General features: G+C 38.7%; 2 protein-coding genes and 2 non-coding genes across 5 annotated transcripts; 3 read left to right on the forward strand and 1 right to left on the reverse strand.

Annotated features, from left to right (window-relative positions):
- Positions 1 to 1,743: 1,743 nt before the first annotated feature.
- si:dkey-219c10.4 (high affinity cGMP-specific 3',5'-cyclic phosphodiesterase 9A) lies at positions 1,744 to 11,476 on the reverse strand. Of its 2 annotated transcripts, XM_023263610.3 has the most exons (14): positions 11,335 to 11,476; positions 8,856 to 9,017; positions 8,722 to 8,773; positions 8,031 to 8,133; positions 6,985 to 7,127; positions 6,835 to 6,894; positions 5,472 to 5,649; positions 4,536 to 4,658; positions 3,859 to 3,951; positions 3,634 to 3,701; positions 3,435 to 3,537; positions 2,798 to 2,902; positions 2,444 to 2,590; positions 1,744 to 2,338 (listed from the first exon to the last, which is right to left on the reverse strand). In XM_023263610.3, exons 1-14 carry the CDS (start codon positions 11,420 to 11,422, stop codon positions 2,153 to 2,155), a joined length of 1,611 nt encoding a protein of 536 aa, XP_023119378.1. In that variant the 5' UTR covers positions 11,423 to 11,476; the 3' UTR covers positions 1,744 to 2,152. The 2 variants fall into 2 exon arrangements, with proteins under 2 accessions (XP_023119378.1, XP_054870962.1); XM_055014987.1 differs by lacking the exon at positions 11,335 to 11,476 and having other exon boundaries at positions 8,861 to 8,998.
- Positions 11,477 to 13,340: 1,864 nt separating this feature from the next.
- Positions 13,341 to 17,375, forward strand: nifk (nucleolar protein interacting with the FHA domain of MKI67). Its single transcript, XM_023263885.3, has 6 exons — positions 13,341 to 13,558; positions 15,007 to 15,135; positions 15,604 to 15,712; positions 15,993 to 16,204; positions 16,470 to 16,532; positions 16,770 to 17,375. Exons 1-6 carry the CDS (start codon positions 13,436 to 13,438, stop codon positions 16,977 to 16,979), a joined length of 846 nt encoding a protein of 281 aa, XP_023119653.1. The 5' UTR covers positions 13,341 to 13,435; the 3' UTR covers positions 16,980 to 17,375.
- Positions 15,321 to 15,451, forward strand: LOC111564402 (small nucleolar RNA ACA64). Its single transcript, XR_002745777.1, has one exon. It is a non-coding gene; the product is annotated as a small nucleolar RNA ACA64 (small nucleolar RNA).
- LOC111564409 (small nucleolar RNA ACA64) lies at positions 16,569 to 16,699 on the forward strand. Its single transcript, XR_002745779.1, has one exon. It is a non-coding gene; the product is annotated as a small nucleolar RNA ACA64 (small nucleolar RNA).
- Positions 17,376 to 20,075: the final 2,700 nt, after the last annotated feature.

Genomic DNA, 20,075 nt, shown 5'->3' on the forward strand with positions numbered 1-20,075 from the left:
ACTGTTTTGCTATTATAGCATAGTTTAGTCATTTGCTTTACATTTTCTGTCCTGTTCACACTGCTGTATTTATGATATGTATATATATATATATATATATATATATATATATATATATATATATATATATATATATATATATATATATATATATATATATATATATATATATATATATATATATACATATATATATATATATATATATATATATGCACTATTCCAGGTTATACACATTGGGTCTTGTCTCTCTTATAGCTTGTGACTTGTCCTGTCTGTCCCTGTATCTCTCTGCAGGTATTTCTGACTCAGGAGCTGTACAGGTCTGATCTGAAGTCTACTTGTCCTGTCAGTTGCTCCAGTGTTTGTGATCTCTTGTTTGCTTTTCTCTCATCTATCCATTTCCCTCTGCCCTTTACCCTCACCCCAACCGATGGAGCCTGGTTCTGCTGGAGGTTTCTTCCTGTTACAAGGGAGGAGTTCCTCTCCACCATTGCAAATTTCAATAGCTTGGGGAGTCCAGGCAATCTTTGGATTTGCTTTTTTTTTCAATCTCCACATCTATAAGGTCTGAGCTGTATAATCTATTATAGTCAGGTTATAAGGTTTTATCCTTAACATTTAAATTACACCAGTTGTTTCACATCATAAATAGCTATGTGGTCTTTGCCTCAAAATGTAAATTTTTTATGTATACACCAATGTTATGTTTTTTTCAGAAAAATCCTTTAATTCAACAGTGTCACACAATGGTCATGTTTGGTTTTGCAATCCCAGACCTGCCTCCGGAGTCCACTATGACAGGACCTACTTTATGGTGACACCTATAGTCCAGTCGTGCATCCTACACCTTTTGATATCTACAGACTAAACTTATTTTAGTTGTAGTTATTTTTACAATATGGATTTATTGAAAATAAACAAAGACCAAAAACAAACTGAAGACAGCTTAGAGTTGTTGGATTTAATTTCAGAGGGGTCTCAGGGGAAACATGTGCTTATCACCTTTATACATGCTAGTCTCATGATTTTACCAGGCACCCAGAAACCGACCAGTACATTACTAGTTGCTTAACTGATTGGTTAAATGACAGAAGCAATTTTATTAACTCGTATTGCAAAAGTCACTTTTCAAGCAAATGTTCTAAAAATCCACTAATTGAAGCTTCTTAAATGTTTGGTAGTGTACCAGGTTTTGATTATACTAGACTCAATACAATAATTGTTTGTTTGTTGTTTTGTTGTTTTTTGTTTGGTCATACAAAAAGGGACAATCTGAATGTTATGTATGATAGACATATTTCTGTGAATAAAATTACTTGACACATAAAAATGGACCAGTTTCATCAAACCATCAATAAACTATATTTATGTTTAAGATGTCTCGCACATTGCCAGACTTCTTAAACATAAATATATGTTTGAGAATGGAGCCATTCTCCAACAAACTTGCAATTAATCAGTTGACTCCACTTCACATCGTAATTTCAAGACCTTACAATATTACCAACCCAACAATTCTCTTGGACCAAGGTCTTTGGCAACAATGGGAAAAAAAATGTCTTAGAACAAGTAGAAACCTCCAGCAGAGCCAGGTTCAGGGAGGACGGAAATCTGCTTCGACTCTTGTGGACCCACAAGATATGAAGTAAATGTGGAGCTTTTGAGGCCCCTGGACGTATGGGGCCACGCCCGCTTGGCAGCATTGGTTGGATTCAACAAATCCCATACTGGAACACACTGTTAGGCAGTTGAAGGACCACTGCTGCAGTATTTTATTAACTTTACACCAAACCAATATACAATGCATACAGTTTATTTCTTTGAGTATAATCAACACTGGAGATTATAGCATGGTTTTCTCTGAACTACTTTGGTACCAAAAAATTAATGCAACACACTGGACCGTAAAATGTTACTGGTTAAAATGATTGTATTGTTTCCTGATTGAATCGATACTGCATACACTAAACCTACAACACAAACTATCTAAAATGGAATACAGTACTTATGCTTTACCCAGTAAATAAACAGTTGAAGATCAAATTTAGATGTCTCAAGTACATTTAAATCAGCTGTAGTTTATACAAATGTTCAGATTACTCAAATAGGCGACGCTGAGTTCATCAGTGTAATCTTTGTCCACTATAGTTCACTGTATGTCCGGTTTTGAGGCCTCTGGTCCAGCTTCTGTCTGGCTGTCCTGTCTGCCAACAGCTACCTCCTTGCTCTTGGCTGCATTCTCACTCTGAGCCCAATTCTTTTTCTCCCTCTCCAGTGCTTTCTCCATTTCAGTGTAGTAGTCCAGGGCCTTCCGCACTGGGTCGATAATGTGGTGCTGCAGAATTAACAAGGGATGAATAAAACTCCACCCTAACTGACCAAGCTGCATACAAAACAGTAAATACATACAGAATTTCCTCCATAGTTGTGATTTTATTACCTCCAGGCAGGGGAAGAGGTTGGCCAGCTCAATGAAGAGAGGCAGGAGGACAAATCTGATGAAACCAGTTTGAGATGAAGGCTTAGTTACTTTGTCCCGATCCATGAAGGGGGTGACTGGAAGACCCTCTAGCTTCTCCACATCACTCTGACAACAGAAGGACAACACAACTAGAACTGAAAACAAAAAACTTTCTATTATATTTTAGATTGAGCCGAGTCTTGAGTTCCACACACATTGAACTGTTACTCTGACTTACTGTGTCAAGAAGGTCAGATCGTGAGAGGAACAATAGAACAAATCAATAGTGTTGCCACAGTATGAAATGTCTTTACGCTGTGTTGGAGTCAGTACCTGGTTGTAGAACTCTTGCAAAAGACAATCCAGCCAGGGTTCAGCCACCTCCATGGGCCGTGCCTCATTGGATATGTCACTCACTTTGATCAGGATCATCATTAACTGCATAAACAAGCGGGAAAAAACAAATAGATGCTAATGCACATTTACTTAAGTAAGGTTTTGTTTCCCTGTAATGGAACTTTCTGTAGTGTAGTATGACTACTTTTACTTAAAGAGATCAGTCAATCGCAGACACTGTTCATTAGACAAAATATGTTTGCTAACATAATTTTATTCATGCATGATATCATTGGTGCTGAGCTATGCAATGTGTTTTTTTGTTTGTCAAAGAGTCAAATGGTTATTTACAAGGCTGCATAATTTCACCATTCAACAAAAGACAACTTTAAACTGAATAAGTAAATATAATAAATTCTCTGCTTCCTGTACTGTACTGTTTGCTCAACATCGTTCTGAAGAACAAAGTGAGAAAAAATGTGATTGTTTCCCCTGACAACAATGTCCCTGCTTCATATTACTTTACAATGCAATGCATTGCAAAAAAAAAATAAAATTAAAAGTCTGAGACAGTAATACTTACCAAGCATGTTTTTTAACTCATCTGTCTGTTGTGCACCTGCATTCATCTTACCACATCTCTATGATCCTTGTTGGTGAAGTCAAAAGCAGGCAGGATGAACTTGAACTTGCTGAGAATCTCATTGTGTCTTGTCATGTCAGTGGCCAGAATGCATCTGCAATTCCAGCAATATAGAAAACAACTGCTGTTGTGATTACATGATTTAATGTAATGAAAAAATGCAAAGAAGTAATTAGGAAGATGATCTCACTTGATGATTCCCTCCCTTATCCGTTTGTACTGATCCACGGACAGATTTCTGAAGATGTTGCTGTCTGTCTACAGTACAAAAAACTGTCTGATCACACTGGCAGTCTAAAGGTTGACAGGCTCCATATTATGGCAACAGATTGGTTCATACCTTCAGAGTATAGTCTATGCTATATAGCAGCTTAGACAGAAAATTTTAAGCAAACAGCAGGATTTTCATTCTTACCCTTTCAAGTATCTCAAAAGCTACAGCACAGTGGTGGTTCTCCAGCGGAGAGATGTCATTGTAGCGAAGAGCAAGTTCAGTCCGAGCATTTATCTGAAAGATGGTCAAAAATTAGTTTTAAATTACAATAAATGTAATTTAAATGGTATATTTATATAACTTGAAAATGAAGCTGCATAAGAATAAATAAAACATTATTTCAAAATGAGACTGGACTGCAAACAGGTCAAATACAATAGACACTGTGCACTATAATGATGCTGTCAGACTTTTAATGTATATGTAGTAAACAACTACCATTATATGGTGGGTAATTTTACACAAAAGTACAAATACCCTAAAAACATGTTTGAAGCTGTTCAGGAACACTGTCTCCATTACATAGTTCGTCCACTAGAGGACACTGACAACTGTAAACTGTAAAATTTCCCCTTAGACTGTATCTTATTAGGAATCACTTCAGTCAATGTATTGCATATTTCGATATTTTACTCATGTTCTCATGGAGCACAACATCCACAGTCCTCATCCAAAGTAAAAATGCATTGTAAAGTTCAGCTGGGGGCAACATGAAGCTTCAGCAGCCTGAAGTTGACAAATCAAGTGGGTATCCTCCAAAGGGCTATTCTTACTAGTCCCTCACTGTCTGCTGAAGCACAAACAGGAGCGTCAGATACCTGGTAAACATTGTTGTAGCCTGTGTGGTCGAGGTCGTGGCAGACTGCAGAGGTCAGCATGATCAGCAGGTCAACACTGTCCATCTTGCTCCTCAGGTCAGTCAGCCAGATCAAACCATACATCTGTTCACAAATGAGAAAAACTCAAACAATGAAGCAGACATGACCGGAACAGCTGTCTTGGAGATTTTCAGTTTTTTCGCTACCTGTCTCTCATTCATGCCAATTTCCTGCAGTGCCAAGATGGCTGCCTTTGTGGCTTCACATAATTCTTTTGTTTTAGGTATTTTGTGAGAACTGACAACTTTTGAGTTGTGCTACGGCTTGAAGGCAAGCAGGAAACCATTCTAGGCCTTTGCATGTGCAGTGCTGCTTATGACATGAAATTGTTTCTTATATACCCTGGGAATACAGTTAAGCTTAAGCATGTCAAATAGGACATAAAGTATTATGTAATCAGCTTTTTTGTCATGTTCATTGTATTCTTCAGGTAGTATAGCTTTAGTGGTAACAGGCATTAAAATGAAGAAGTAATTGAAGAAAACAATGGTGGTCTTTCTAAGGTTGAGGGAAGCTGAAATAAGATTAAGGAGATGTTAATTTAATTATCATAACAGGTATCCACTTTCACATGGTCACATTTTCATTTGATACACTTTTACTGACTGTAGCCGCTTCAAAGAACGTGAGCCTTATACATCAGATATATATGGGAAATGTTACAGTCAAGAACTCATCCATGAAGTGTTTTCCTTGATGAATGATAAATGCCTGACCTGCAGACTTGTCTGCCCTGAGGGTTAGATGTCCTTCACCAATTAGCCATCAAGGTGATTGCATAATTGCTCAATTTCATGATTACATATAAAATTGGTCTCTCTGTGATTTGTCCTGATCAAACTTCACACTAACACATGCACATACACACATACTCACCATCTGGGTAACACAGAAGCAGTGCTTGAAGTTGTGGAAAGGGATGTTGTTGTATCTTCGGTAGACTTCAAACAGGAACTGTTGCAGTACCTCAGGCTCAATATTGAAGGTTGCTATGAAATCTAAATCTGTGTACATGACCTGCAGGAGCACCATGATTTCTGCATCCTCCCACTGCCTGCACGCACGCACACACACACACACACACACACACACACACACACACACACACACACACACACACACACACACACACACACACACACACACACACACACACACACACACACACACAAAATGCACTATGCCGTGAAATGGTCCTTTTGAGAATAAGAGAACAGTGTGTGGCCTTCTCCATTAGATTCCAACATCTGGCCTCAAGAATTACGTATAAGCTGCTGCTCGGCTACACAGAAGGATCCACTGACAAGGGTAATGAAACAATGTTAAAGTCTCTCTCTGGTCATTGAATAACCCCCTGTAAACATGTCAAAATTATATGTTTTCCCAAATAGCTTAAATGTAAATCTCTGTCATTGCTTCCTCTAGAATGTGCACATATATAAAGTCTCCACCTCTGTTTTTATGCACTTGTCCCACCCACTGCAGCTCAAGCGCACCAGCTCAACTACAACTCTGTAAACACTGTAAAGCTACTCTCCACTCCACAATGGTAAGTTCTAATTTTGGAATAATTCAGACATACACACATTCTGAAGAAGGATAATGACAGAGAAAATCCTATCCTGCACACTGACAGGATTGATTCTTTAGGTTTCTTTCATACAGTAATTTGGACTATGTCTTTGGAAGGAATAGTTGAGAATCAGAGTTACACACTGTTGGCTTTGGCATTTTCCTGGAATTTGTTGACAGTAACATGAATGCAGACTGATGCTAGACATATCCTTTACACGACCCCACTGCCCAGACTGTGGTTATGACATGTGAGAAGCTTCAGTTCTGGCTCTGTAGTCTGCACATAACCCCATACCCATCCACCTCCATCATTCTGAGTTTCCTTTAAAAGCTTTGGAACAAATGAAATGATAATCATCCTTAGTGAATGCAGTCTTCCTCATGAAGCTCATTTCAAACATGGTCTGTTGGTCGAGCCTTTTATGAAAACCCTCTTTCAATTTGCAAGCACTCTGCGGGCCTATTCATATTGAGATGAGTGTGTTGATCAGAAGAAAAGGATGTGGGCTCCTACCCTCTTCAGAAACGCATCAGAAGTGTTGGGCACGAATGTCATTAACTAGCATTTGCCTCACTGTCTCTACATTAAGGAAACAGGTGCACTATGGTGATGAACACTGATTCTCCAGCTGACATTAAAGCTGCTTTTCACATCAAAACTTACCAGTTATCAAAGGTTGGGGTCTTTAAGTACTGCCTCACTTCCTCTGATACCTCCAGAGAGCTGACAACATAAGCAATAACAATAGCAAAGTATTCAAATTTTTACAGAACAGTTATAATGACTGTCGGTGACTTTTGCATGTGAACATACCTCATTTGCAGGAACTTTTCCCGTACATGTTCACACTCCTCCCTGGTTTTACGCAGGGTTCTTTTGTGATAGAATGGGGAAGGCTTGTGAGTTCCCTCTGAAAGATCTTTAAACAACCCCAACCAGCTTAGATGCTCCACACTCTGAAAACAGTGTGAATAAATTCAATTAGCTTGGAGGTTAGAGAAACACATCAAACCACTCACTAAAAAAAATCTGTATCAGCAGTAAACGTTGCATTTTTTTTTTGTCAGATTTTTACTGTGAATGAAAAGATTCCAACCCATGCTATGACAGGCTTTACTGTAGGCTTTGTGCTAAATGCGAACATCAACACACTGTGATGAACAGATCGCCTTTGCCATGTTAAACATCATAGATTACAGTGGAACCATGTTAACATTTGCTAAGTAGCAATGAACACATTTCATGGCAGTCAGTTCAATAGATGTTGGGATGTTCCAGCAAAAACTAAAAATGTCAATCTGATGGTGGCACCAAGTAAAATGTTAGGGAATCACCAGCAGGATTCACCTGGGAATCATGGGGTGTGTAGTTTCTGGCAATCCATCTAGCACATGTAAGATATTTAAGAGAATAACTAAAATGCTGAACTAGCTGGTGATGCACAAGGAAAAAGTCTCACATAACCAGATGTGACCCCACCGTGTGGGAAAATGGTCTGGCTACTGCTCATTACTATTTTGTTATCTAGGAAAAAAAATCTCAGTGTCTTTATATTTCTTCAAACCAATCATAGCTGTTTTGAGCGGTGCTCAGCCTGGGATGCACTGATGGTACATCTGCAAAATAGTGATGGGATGGAATGGAATGGTTGGGGTTAAGTATGCTAAAACCAAATCTATGTAGGTGTTCTGTGGTCATGCCATCACACCTTTTATGAAACAGACACCTTTTTCTGGCTCTGGTCAGTAATGTTTTTCTCATGTTTAAAAAAAAATGCTGATAACTATGCCATTCAAGTGCTGAAGTCCAGATTTTCCTGCAGTGACTTCCTTAAGTCGCGGGATAATTTGCTGATGTACCTCTAGTTTTTCCCTGAATGAATCCACTTGTTTCTTCATCTCATACACAACTGCAGGAGTCTCACCGGCCTCGAATAGGATTTTCTTCTCCAGGCTCTGCAATCTGAGTTGACACATTGTCAGAGAAGTGTTTGTTCATCTGTTGCTCATCAAGCAGTGTGTTGTCTCACATTCTAGCTCTGTTTCTGCCCTTCTTGTTCAAAGTATACACTACCGTTCAAAGGTTTGGGGTCACTTAGAAATGTCCTTATTTTTGAAAGAAAAGCAGTTTTTTTTTCAATGAAGATAACATTATATGAATCAGAAATACAGTCTAGACATGGTTAATGTGGTTAATGACTATTCTAGCTGGAAACAGCTGATTTTTAATGGATTATCAGAGGCCCATTTCCAGCAACCATCACCCCTGTGTTCTAATGCTACATTGGTGTTGAAAGGTGAATTGATGATTAGAAAACCCTTGTGCAATTATGTTAGCACATGAATCAAAGTGTGCGTTTTCATTGAAAACATGAAATTGTCTGGGTGAGCCCAAGCATTTGAACGGTAGTGTATGTTACTGCTCCTTGATCATATGTCACACTTTACAGTGCACACTGATTATAGCATACCAAAATCACAGTTTGTAATTTTTTTTTCCAGGAACATCTTGAAGAATCTTTTCCTCTCCCTTATTTCCCACCCTCTCTACCTTTTTTCCATGGATGAGAGATCAAATCCTAGTGCACCAGCAAGCTCTGCACCTATAAACACAAAAAAGGAGAGAGTATGTCAGCTGTTTTTATATGAACCCAAGTGATTCCTATGGTGCTAAATTAAAGATACCTAACGGGTCACTGTTGCAGTCGGCGGCCACCACCTCCAGCTTGTAGCAAGAGTTGGGGCTATTGGGCTCCAGACTCGGAGAGATGTTGATAATGTTGCCTTTGGGGTTGTACAGTTTCAGAATGTCATGGGGTCCTGCCTCGGCTGCAGAACGGAACAGATCTGGAAAGAGCACCGTAATGTTCGTTTCGCAGGTTTTGCAGAACAAACCTTACAGACTGAGGAAATCCACAAAGTAAGACTGTGAACAAGAGACTCAGTGCTTTCTATACAAATATTTAGGTGCCACTTCTTTACAAGGCACTATTTTTAAAGAATTTGTGAATTGTTACTATTAGTTGATAAATGACTGATTAAAGATTTAAAGGTCTGTTTTAAAATTATTGCCATCAAACACTAATAAGAACAACTTCTGAGTTTCCCCTTATTGATATCCTTAATCAAAGGACAACACACACACAACAAATCTGAGGGTTTGAAATGACTTCCTTGACATTTCTACAATAACTGTGTCAAACAAAGAGTGTGACTTCAGGTTCCAGGTAGTTGCAATGGTCAAGTTGTATAAACCAAACTATCAATTATCTAAAAAAATAAATACACGAGCAGATTAAGCCATATGGAAAACTAGAAAAGCACTCAGAGAGTGCAGTACTCCACCAAAGCTGTTCATTCCCCCATGCGGCATTGTCAGAAATGTAGTATTTTTTTTTTTAGAAATGCAGCATTTGTTTATTTGTTTTTGATGATCAGAAATCATGGCAACATAGAATGTGGCCATTTAATATAGATGTACCCACAAACAAAATGACCTTGCACTGAGCACAGGCGTGTGTTATGCATGTGTATGTTATGTTCGGATACCGAATTGTGTGGCCTACATATGTAGCAGCCGGTGGGAATTGATGGGACTCAGAAACACCCCCACGGTTTAATCAACTCTTCCTTGTATCATTTCCAATAGATAAGTCCCAATAAGTCCGCAGCGGTCAATTTGTAGTAGGATTGCAATCATGTGATTGTCAGCAGACAGCTGACATAGTGTTCACTTGTTGTCATAGTTACAGTGATGCTGCAATGATACATAAATCTTTAACAAATCTGTGGATCCAGACTATAAACCACATCACTGCCAAAATCTAATCACTTGGTCCTTGTGTCATTTCTGACTTTCCTGAAAAAATTTCATCCAAATCCATTTGTCCATTTTTGAGTAATGTTGCGAACAGACAGACAGACAAACGTACGCTGATGATCACATAACTCCGCAGCGTTCCTTGGCGATATCATTACTCCTTGGCGGAATAGTGATAATGCTTGTAGGTAGAGTAATGATAATGCTTGTAGGGTTATACAAAATATTTAAAAATGAGTTCCGCCTCAACCTACATGAGTAAAGTGCTGCCTGCACATCACTGCATAAATAGTAATATTTTAATGATATAGTGTGTAATAGCATGCAAAAGGACTATTTTATTGCACTGAATATTTTTACCTTTACTACTTCAAGTATGTTTTTTCCACTTATACTTTTACTAATTTTACTTAAGTAACATCTGCATTGGAGTTTTACCAGTAATGGAAAATTGTCACTGCATGATTTTGTTAATTTCACTTAAGTAAAGGACCTGAATACATCTTTCACCACTGCTGGCAGCCCCAAATGTGTCTTGTAACACTATAAATGTCATGCCTTAATAGATGACTTATTAGCATTAATAAAGCAATCATTTACGCTACAAGACCTTTACAAAATCTAATTCATCAGAGAGTTGTGCTACTCATAGTTCTTAAGAAGCCTTATATTAACAACACTGAAAAGTGTGTAGTCACTAACACTTGTAATGTACTGCACACTGGTTACCCATCACTTAGATGTAAGGCTTTAAACAAAACCTGGTTGAAATTTATAAGATCTCCAATGCTTCAACTAGAAACAAGACAAAAAAAAATAAAAAATCATGAAGCCGGGGCTGGACAAAGCCTCCAACTGATGTGACAAGTGGGGCTGTCAGTGGCAGCTGTATTGCTGTCTGTAACTCCGACTCCTTTATTCCTTGATCTGCTTGTGTAATGACTGGTATATATTTTGCATTCTTGCATTTATTAAGTTTACTTTCTCATTTAGGCAACAAACACACTATTGAAATATCATTTATCACCAACCTGCACTCTGTTAAGGCAACAGAAATGAATGCACTCTAGGAAGGATATCTATAATCACAGATTGTATATTCACATTATACTCTTAGTCTTTCAATAAGCATGAAGACATCATAAACATACGATGGTGAAACTTGGCAAATGAGAATTCTGATAAAAAAAAAAATTTACAAAGCAGATAATAATTCTACTCCAACACAATGATTGCACATGTAAATATGTGTGTGGAAATAGATATCACCTACTACACATAGTTTAAAATACATTTATGAAATAAAAGAGAACATTTAATAGTGCGATAATATTCAACTCCTACCCTTGACGTCCTGAGCTGGGCAGTCGACAGGGAACTCAGCCTGTTCTGGTCTCCCATTCACTGTGAAGTAGATTATTTTTGTTGCCATGTCATGAATTTAGAACCACAGAGGTTTCTGTATGCACTGCTGATCAGTATCTGATGTTTGTCTCCCCTCATTATTGTACTGATAAACACTGCCTCCCACTTAGTTTTGTTCTCTCCACCTCCTCTTCTGCTCCTCCTTCTCTTTCCATCCATTGTACTGTAACGTTTTTCCAAACACCAGGAGGAGGCATGATCAGTTTTTTTGATTGTGTGAGTTTATTATTTTATTCATTTGTTTCATTTGCAGATTTTTATGTGGACACTGCATTCGACCACACGAAAAATACATTTTTATCATAATTACACTATTATTATTTAATAATTCTGACACAGCATCTCATAATTGCAGAATATACACTACCAGTCAAAAGTTCGGACACACCTTCTCTTTTAATGTTTTTTCTTCATTTTCATGACTATTTACATTGTAGATTCTCACTGAAGGCATCAAAACTATGAATGACTACATATGAAATTATGTAGTAAACAAAAAAGTGTGAAATAAGTCAAAATCTGCTCTATATTTTAGATTCCTCAAAATAGCCACCCTTTGCTTTGATTACTGCTTTGCACACTCTTGGCATTCTCTGGATGAGACAGTCACCTGAAATGGTTTCACTTCACAGGTGTGCCTTGTCAAGGTTTGTGGAATTTCTTGCCTTCTTAATGGGGTTGGGAACATCAGTTGTGTTGTGCAGAAGTCAGGTTGGTACACAGTTGACAGCCCTGTTTGACCAGTTAGAATCCATATTTTGGCAAGAACCAATCAGCAAAGTAAAGAGAAACGACAGTCCATCATTACTTTAAGAAGGGTAGGTCAGTCAGTCCAGAAAATTGCAAAGATTTTAAATTTGTCCCCAAGTGCAGTCGCAAAAACCATCAAGCGCTACGACAAAACTGTTTCACATGAGGACCGTCCCAGGATAGGAAGTCACCTCTGCTGCTGAGGATAAGTTCATCTGAGTCACCAGTTCTCAGAAACAGCAAGTTAATAGCACCTCAGATTAGTTCCCAGATAAATGCCACACAGAGTTCTAGTAGCAGACACATCTCTATATCAACTTTTCAGAGGAGACTGTGCCAAAACACAAGGAATGGAAATTAGACCAGTGGAAATCTGTGCTTTGGTCTGATGAGTGCAAATTTGAGATCTTTGATTCCACCCGCCATGTCTTTGTGCAACGCAGAAAAGGTGAACGGATGGTCTCTACATGCATGGTTCCCACTGTGAAGCATGGATGAGGAGTTGTGATGTTGTGGGGATGCTTTGCTGGTGACACTGTTAGGGATTTATTCAAAACTGAAGCATGGCTACCACAGCATTCTGCACCGACATGCAATCCCATCCGGTTTTCATTTAGTAGTTAGGGCTTTTTGACCAAGAAGGAGTGTGATGGAGTGCTACGTGCACTTTGGTATTGTAAAGCTATTTTCAAACAGTCTTTTCTCCTAGTTATTTTAGATTTGTTCTCAGGACAAGTAAATTTACAAAACAATTGCATGTTTTAGTATTTTGTACATGGATTCTTTGAATGGGTGGGACATAAAATGTCCTCCAATTCTAGAATGACCCATGTGTTTGCAAAAAGAAAAAAACACAGTGCTTGTTGGGTTTTTAACACATCACTCCTTTCCTAAACTTTACTCATTTGTAAACCTGAAAAACTGTGGTTTGGCATTAAATAGAGATTAAATTAATTGTAAATGAATTATTCATCCATTATGATCAGACTATGTGTTTTGTTTTGTCTTTTTTTTTTAATCTCTCATTGTAGCTCCAAATGTGATAACATTAAACTTCCAGCAGCTCTTTGACGGTCCCTGCAGTGGCGTCAGGACACCTCCGGACCTGTAGGCGGCGCTGTGAGACTCTCACCACCGCAGTCAAAGCTTCCTTCGCGTCTCTTTAGCTGTCACCACATGGGCAACCGGACGGAGAGGACCAACGTGGTTTGGAGACAGTTGCTTCACTGGCTTGCTTAAATTCCACAGTTTATGTCAGTAATTAATAGATATGACTGAAAATAAAGCAGAGTCGGCCTCTAAGCCGACTAAAGAGCTTCTGGCGCTGAACCCCGCTCAGGAGTCAGAGTTTAAGAAGAAGGTGCAGGAGGCGAAGAAGAACAAATCGAACAAGGTGGGAGAAGTTGTGGCCCTGAAAGAAACGTGTGAAGTTATTGCACGAGTAATGCTTTGTATGGTTGTTTACTCCTACATTAAATAGTTGCTCTTTTTCGGGGTCCTATTTGAATTTGTGACCTGTTTAGTAAGTTAGTTGTATCCACTATAAACGTTTAAACCGTGTACTTTAATGGTGGCTACACGCTGTGACCGGATAGTTAATGTTTTAAGTTTAGTACGTGCGTTATTGTAATGGTTCATTAAAATGGCGGCTGTAGTTTTATCGTTGGCTACCTCAACAGAAACTATTGTTAGTCAAACTCAAAGGTACGTGTATAAAGCTATCAACACTTTGTCTTCTTGTCAGCTTATAAGAAGCTCTCACATTTGCCTGTCTGTCAAAATCCGTCATTTTGTTGTAAAACTACATTGTATCTGTGTTTTGCTGTCCCATAACATTTCTCCTCAGAGAATACTGCAGTAAATGACTATGAAAACCGGCATTCAACTATGTCAAAAATATTCACCAAGTAAACACTACCTAAGAAGACAATGTTGACATAATATGTATGTCAGCATGTGTATTGTCACAATCTCTCAATAGGCAATTAGTTTAGAATAATAGACTGAGAAAATCTCATGCTATGCTGGTGAGACAGAAGTACTACCAATATGACATTTACAGCTGAACACATTCAAAATTAAGTAGTTTTTCCCATAACATTTGTGACAGAATGCAGGGCTCCAAACAAACATCTTAATTTAAATGCACAAGCATATGAACTAGGTGAAATTTTCTTTACATCATCTTTAGTGCTGAATACTAACTATAAGTGTAACGTTTTGTCAGTTCCCATACCCATAAGTAATGTCTTAACACAATATATAAGTGATTGAGAAAAGGAAAACAAGGTAAGGATTACTGGTTTGTACATTTAATCATTTCTTTTACATAAGCACAACTAATCTAAAACTTGTAAGATTCAGCTCTTCTTTGGCCTGATTATAAACACCGGTAAACTGAATTGCCATCTGACTCCTCACTGGTTTGGTTTGAAAATGCTGCAGGGATGACGGCTGCTCCCAGTCATGCTTCAGTCAAAGCACAGGACAGGTTTCTTGGAGACGTTTTGCTTTTTAAATGTTTCACTATGGAACATGAATGTTCTGACGGCAAAAGCCTTGTTCCGAGCCACGCTTTGGTCCCCTCTATGCACTAAATACAATTTAATAAATGCCTGTATATTAAATAAAATGCAATAAATGACTTTTTATCATACTTAAATGATTCGTGGAGACTGAGAATTTTCTTGTGGTGTTGTTTGGAACAGTGTGACCGCTTTGCATGCAGAGACTCATGCTACTCAGAGGGGAAGAGGCAGCAATTCACCAATGTACATAAATGCCTCATATGCTTTGCTAGATACTACCATGGACATTTACATGTTTTGAATTTTTTCACAGGGGAGTCGTTTGACCCCAGGAGTAGTTTATGTCGGCCATCTGCCACCGGGACTGTTTGAGCCTCAACTCAAATCGTACTTCGGACAGTTTGGGGAGGTCCTGAGGCTGAGGCTATCCAGGAGCAAGAAGGTAACCCTGAAACTTTAGTAACAAACATAATGACACATCAGACAGTGAAAAGTCTAATTCGTATTGTTTCCACAAGAATATAATAGTAAAGACCTAAGATTTAGATTGTCTTAATTTTCAATATTAGATGAATGAAATGATGGCATAATGTTTCTGATAGTCCACGCTTTAATTGGACCTCTGGCTTAGACTGAAAATGGTCTCAGATGTAACAGTGGTCTGAGGTCAGATAACTGAGCCTAAAGTAATCAGGTGCATTAAGCTTATCACCTGCTCTGCCTGTTAGCAGAGTGATAAAACCCATGTGCCAACAAACACATGGAGGAAAACTGAAATATTTCATGAGAATCTACAGCCCATAAAAGGAAAATAGATTAAAATCTAAGTTAGATTGGTATGAGCGGTAGAGAACAGATCATGGGATATTTTCATTATTTCTCTCTATTCTTGTGTTTATTTTACTTGCAGACCGGTGGAAGTAAAGGCTATGCTTTTATAGAGTTTGACTGTGATGAAGTAGCCAAGATTGTTGCAGAGACTATGAATAATTACCTCATGGGAGAGAGACTCATCAAATGTGAGTATTGTTCACCTTTAAGTCTGTTCATCACCAGCGTGATTTCTGTTCATCAAGACAGAAGGATAGACATTTCCCCCAACACGTCTACATTAAAGCATATTAGAAAGTTTACCTGATAACCCTGTCAGTCACTTGTATTACCTTATTTAAAGTCTGTTTACAGAAATTGCTAGGGTATATGTATTGTTTTATGCCTTTTTTAAAGCGTGTTTGTTCAGTTTAATTTGTATGATTGAGTTATATCACAAATTCATTGTTGCCTCTTCCCTTTTCCCAGGTCATGTGATTCCACCAGAGAAGGTGCACGAGAAGCTGTTCGTTGGCAGCCAAAGGCAATTTAAAAAACCCTCATACCCTGCTGTAACACGCTACAATAAGAAGCACACCCCAGAGCAGGTTGCCAAGATGACCGACAAGCTCCTGCGCAAAGAATCGAAGCTCCGCAAGAGGCTTGCAGCACATGGTATCGACTATGACTTCCCGGGATTTGTAAGTGTTTTGAAATTAAGAGTTAACATTTCTATATCAATTATATGTAGTATATTGTCATTGAATATTATCTAACATTGCTGTTAGGAACATTAGGGTAAGAATACGCGTAACCATTCTAGAAAATTCAAGTGAGCTGGGATAATTGACATGCTCTTTGAACTCATACAGTTGGTTTCAGAGGTGTGTCACATACTAGAGCTACTAGTATATGTTTCTGTCTCTTGTTTCCGTCCTGCTTAACTTTAGTGCCCTTGCTTTCCAGGCTGCCCAGGTACCTCAGAAGAAGAAGTCCTCTGACACCATGAACGCATCCATGTGTAGTGAGGTAAGGCCAGCACAGGTTATTATGTTCAGCTTTGGCACACACTGAAAATGGCCGCAGGTGTGTCAGTGGTCTGTGGTCAGATAACTGTGCCTACAGTAGTGTGGTACATTAAGCTTATTGCGTGTGTCTCATGGTGGCGGCGTGATAAAACCCATGTACCAACATCCTCTCTGGGGAAAGTCCAAATCAGTAATCCCTCTGTACCAGGACCACTGATGATACCCTCTTTCACTTCAGGACAGCACACCGGTCTGCACACCCTCTCTTCTGGAGAGGAGGAAGTCCATGGTGGTTGACGACGATGCAGATGACGAGATTGTTGTGAAGATGCCGCCTGTAGAAAAAGATGAAGAGGGCGCTGCAGAGGAAGAGGAGGAGAGTGACAGTGAGGATGAGGAGGAATCGGAGAGCGAGGAACCCTCTGAAGAGGAAGCAGAGGAACAATGACAGTCTTGAGTGATGTATTGTGGACTTTGGTTGTCAGAGCCGAGGTACATCAAGATCATGAACTGTGTCCAAAAGCAAACTGTCTTTCTGTATGTAAAAATCACATTACAGTGAAGAAAGAGGCTCTTGTGTGACATTTCACTGTAATGATAGGTATTTTTGTTGGGACTGTGGATGGTGATGATGGTAGAATCATCTCACTGAAGCCAACTGATGACCAGCAGTTGTCCCTTGATGTCTTTGACAAAGGCAGTTTTCCATTTTAATCTTACGTTTCTTTTGCCATACATGGCTGTACATGTTGAAACGAACATTCAGCAAAGTTATGTATTGCTTTGTAAATATTCTTCTGCTATGTAATCTATGGTCTTTAAAAATAAATGAATTATTGAATCATTTTTTCATTACACACCATGAATTGTATGAAACAATAAGCAAGTAAATGACTCTCCTCGCCCTGCTAACAAAATACTCTGTTTTCACCTCAAAGTAGGACACATTACTGTAGGAGAATCATATATGTACATAATAAACTGATTCCAAGTTGAGTTTAGCATGCTGAGACACTGTCATGATGGGCTCTTGGTGATGGGACAGACCTCCGAAGTCAGTCATTGGCATCCGTCACAATGCAGTTGGATTTCTGACTTGATTCTGATGTGGTGGCCGTAACCTCATGAGATGGGTGCACTATAGCAATATGCACTTTGAAGGTGTCAAAACTAATAAGATGCAAGTGTTTTTGTAACTTCCTGTACAGATTAAAGGCTGATTTGAATGCAGTTTTTTTGGCTTTGCCTGAGCTGCTGCCACCAGCTCTTGGGTATATTTTTTATTGGTTGGTGACTCAGCTTGGAGGCACATAACCACTAAGTACTGGATTGCCAGTAAATAAAGCTAAATTCATTGCTGAATCTGTAAGGATTGTTATTATTACCTGACTTAATCAACTTTCATACAAAAGGATTCCAAACATTTAATGTTTCTCTTTTAGACGTAGTAAAAATGTCTAAGGGACTCAGTAAGAATCCAGAATCTGTATTGATTATGCTGTCTTTTTTGTATCTACATTTTTTTCTCAAAGCGTAAAATTTACATGCAACAACAAAAACACATTCAAAGTCACACTGAAAGGATCCACATCAGTTTCACTATTTTTTTGCTAGAAGTCCCTGAATGCTAGACTTTGCGGTGTAAATGAATTTTGTAAGATGCGACATTATGCAGAGGGATGAAGATTCAGCAGTGTCTCAAATCCATCTTTACTGCTCAGTGTAAACATTCAAATATTCATGATGTACACTACCAGTCAAACGTTTGGACATATCATTTAATGGTTTTTCTTTATTTTCATGAATATTTACATTGTAGATTCTCACTGAAGACATCAAAACTATGAATGAACACATGGAACTAGAAAAGCACTCAGAGTGCAGTACTCCGCCAAGGCTGTTCAGTTGACGTATCATTTCAGACGGATGAAATCTTTAATAAAAAATGACCTTGCGCTGAGCACAAGCATGTGTTATGCATGTGCATGTTACGTATGGATACCAAATTGCGTGTAAATTACTCTTATAAAAGTCTGTTGATCAGTTCATCACTTTTGGCAAACCTTTGTTTTGCTACTGTTAAGGCCTTTCAGTGCACATTTAAGAGCATTCCACTCAAAAAAGACATTATTCTGCAATGTTGGATTCACAGAGGAATACTTCTATCATATTTAACATGAAATAACCCCTTTCTCATGAGTTGAATGATTTTAACTTTCAAAACAACATTAAACCAACACTAGTTGTTTTAACATACACTTATCATGAATTAACTTCATATAAATACATTTAAACACAATATTACAAAACATTCAGTGCTTCTGGTATTACCCCAACTGGTTTTAGCTCATTTTTAACTCTATACACACCGACATGAAATAGCTACGGTTTGCTATGCTATTAGCTTAGTTAGCTACTTAACTCACCAGAGCATCGCTAGGTGTAAACACTACCCCACTCGTTCACCACCGGAGCAACGCACCGTCAAAATGTAAACCGAACCGGTAGATTTCCATCATCTCTCATATTCAATTCGTCAGCTAATTTAGCTGGTATATTTCTACTTTTCTACTATTTTATTTCTCCCGTGGCTTAACTTCTGCTACTCCTCTCTCTGTCCCTCTGCGTGCGCTGTCCTAATGGCTCTTTGGGTGTCTTAATGATAGGGGGTTGAGCTGTAGGGTCTTGTTCTATGACCAGATGTCTTCTAATTAGGAAACATATGTTGTGACCTCATACTTGTCCAAAGCATATAAAAGAGACCTTCGGTTATCGTTCGGGGAGTTTCATATTGGCTCTGAATCCTCCCAGGCAGTCTCTCTGTCTGATCGATGCTGTTCTTCATTATAATAAACTTATTATTAAGCAAGTCAGTGTCAACGGACGTTTTCTTCAACATCTGCACATCCTCGATGTCTAAGAGAAACCACGACACATGCTCCCTCATTGATGTATGCTGAACGTTCCATGCTCCCTCATTGGTGGATACTGAACATTCCATGCTTTCTCATTGGTGGAAACTGAACATTCCATACTTTCTCATTGGTGGAAACTAAACATTCCATCCTTCCTCATTGGTAGATACTGAACATTCCATGCCTCCTCATTGGTTGAAACTGAACATTCCATGCTCCCTCATTGGTGTATGCTGAACATTCTATGCTTCCTCATTTGTGGATACTGAACATTCCATGCTCCCTCATTGGTGTATGCTGAACACCCTATGCTTCCTCATTGGTGGAAATTGAACATTGCATGCCTCCTCATTGGTGGATACTGAACATTCCATGGTTCCTCATTTATGGAAACTAAACATTCCATGCTTACTCACTGTCTTGATCTGAACATCCCATGCTTCCTCATTGGTGGAAAATCAACATTCCATGCTGTCTCATTGGTGGAAAGTGAACATTCCATACTTTCTCATTGGTGGAAACTAAACATTCCATCCTTCCTCATTGGTAGATACTGAACATTCCATGCCTCCTCATTGGTAGATACTGAACATTCCATGCCTCCTCATTGGTTGAAACTGAACATTCCA

This window comes from Amphiprion ocellaris, chromosome 11 (genome assembly GCF_022539595.1).
Source record: "Amphiprion ocellaris isolate individual 3 ecotype Okinawa chromosome 11, ASM2253959v1, whole genome shotgun sequence".
Taxonomy (NCBI): domain Eukaryota; kingdom Metazoa; phylum Chordata; class Actinopteri; family Pomacentridae; genus Amphiprion; species Amphiprion ocellaris.